Source organism: Laccaria bicolor, genomic scaffold, assembly GCF_000143565.1.
Source record: "Laccaria bicolor S238N-H82 LACBIscaffold_602 genomic scaffold, whole genome shotgun sequence".
In the NCBI taxonomy this organism is placed as follows: Eukaryota; Fungi; Basidiomycota; class Agaricomycetes; order Agaricales; family Hydnangiaceae; genus Laccaria; species Laccaria bicolor.
In genome coordinates, this window is record NW_001890407.1 from 2,227 (window position 1) to 3,242 (window position 1,016).

General features: G+C 44.9%; 1 protein-coding gene across 1 annotated transcript; it reads left to right on the forward strand.

The window, feature by feature from the left end:
* Positions 1–299: 299 nt before the first annotated feature.
* Positions 300–1,016, forward strand: LACBIDRAFT_314299 (uncharacterized protein; the record flags this gene model as incomplete). The annotated part of the gene is made up of 2 exons (XM_001891260.1): positions 300–479; positions 585–1,016. Coding segments are annotated over 2 exons (612 nt in total), but the record flags the coding sequence as incomplete, so codon positions are not given.

The following is a 1,016-nucleotide window of genomic DNA, read 5'->3' on the forward strand; positions in this document are numbered from 1 at the left end:
TTGCATGATGTTCATGACAGCCCTGCCTGGCGAGATTTGACAGGCCTNTTTTTCTACTGCTCGCCATCTGGTCTTTGGGATATATATTGATTGGTTTATCCTTTTACAAACAAGATTGCTGGTATGTCAGAAATATTTCAGTGTTATTTCACATATATTGATTTTATATTTTTATAATAGGAAAGCATGCATCTTGTGGTGCCATTGTTCTTTATTGTCTGAATCTTCCTCCACACTTGCGCTATCTGCCTGAAAACACATTTATTGTTGGCCTCACTCCCCCACCAAATGCACCAGATATGATCACCATCTCCCACATTATTGAACCCCTCATTGATTCTGTTCTCAAATATGCCACTCCTCCAGGTCAACGCCTTCCTACATTTCGACATCCTGCTGGTGTTTGGTTTCAGATAAAAGTTGCACCCCTTATTTCTGATATAGAGGCAAGTCACAAGGCTGGAGGATTTATGGCTCATGCAGCCACACTTTTCTGTTCTTTTTGCCTCTGTACCGCAGACCAGATTGAAGAGCTCGACCTTCAGTCTTGGCCTTTGTGTCAATGTGCACAAGTATGAGATCAGGCTCAAGTATGGCTGAACACAGCAACAAAATCTGGTCGCAAAGCTCAGGCTCAATCTACTGGGGTGCGGTGGACTCCTCTTCACCATCTGCCTTACTGGGATCCTGTTAAACATGTTCTTCTTGGGTATATGCACAACTGGCAGGAAGGAGTGTTAAAACATCAACTCCATGTTCTGTGGGCCATTGGGCCACAAGAAGGTTCTCAGAATACTGGTCAGGGAATTGACGAGGAGGAACAGTGGACTGAAACAGATGTATCTGAGTCTGCAAGTGAGCTTGATGAGTTACATCGAGAGGCAGCAGAGGCAGAAGCAGCACCACTCCACCAAAACCCTTCATTCTCATCCCAGCATTCTGGCCGATCTTCAACACTCTCTGGAACACCAACTCAAGATGACCACATCCCTATGCATTTGACATGCAGGATGAGG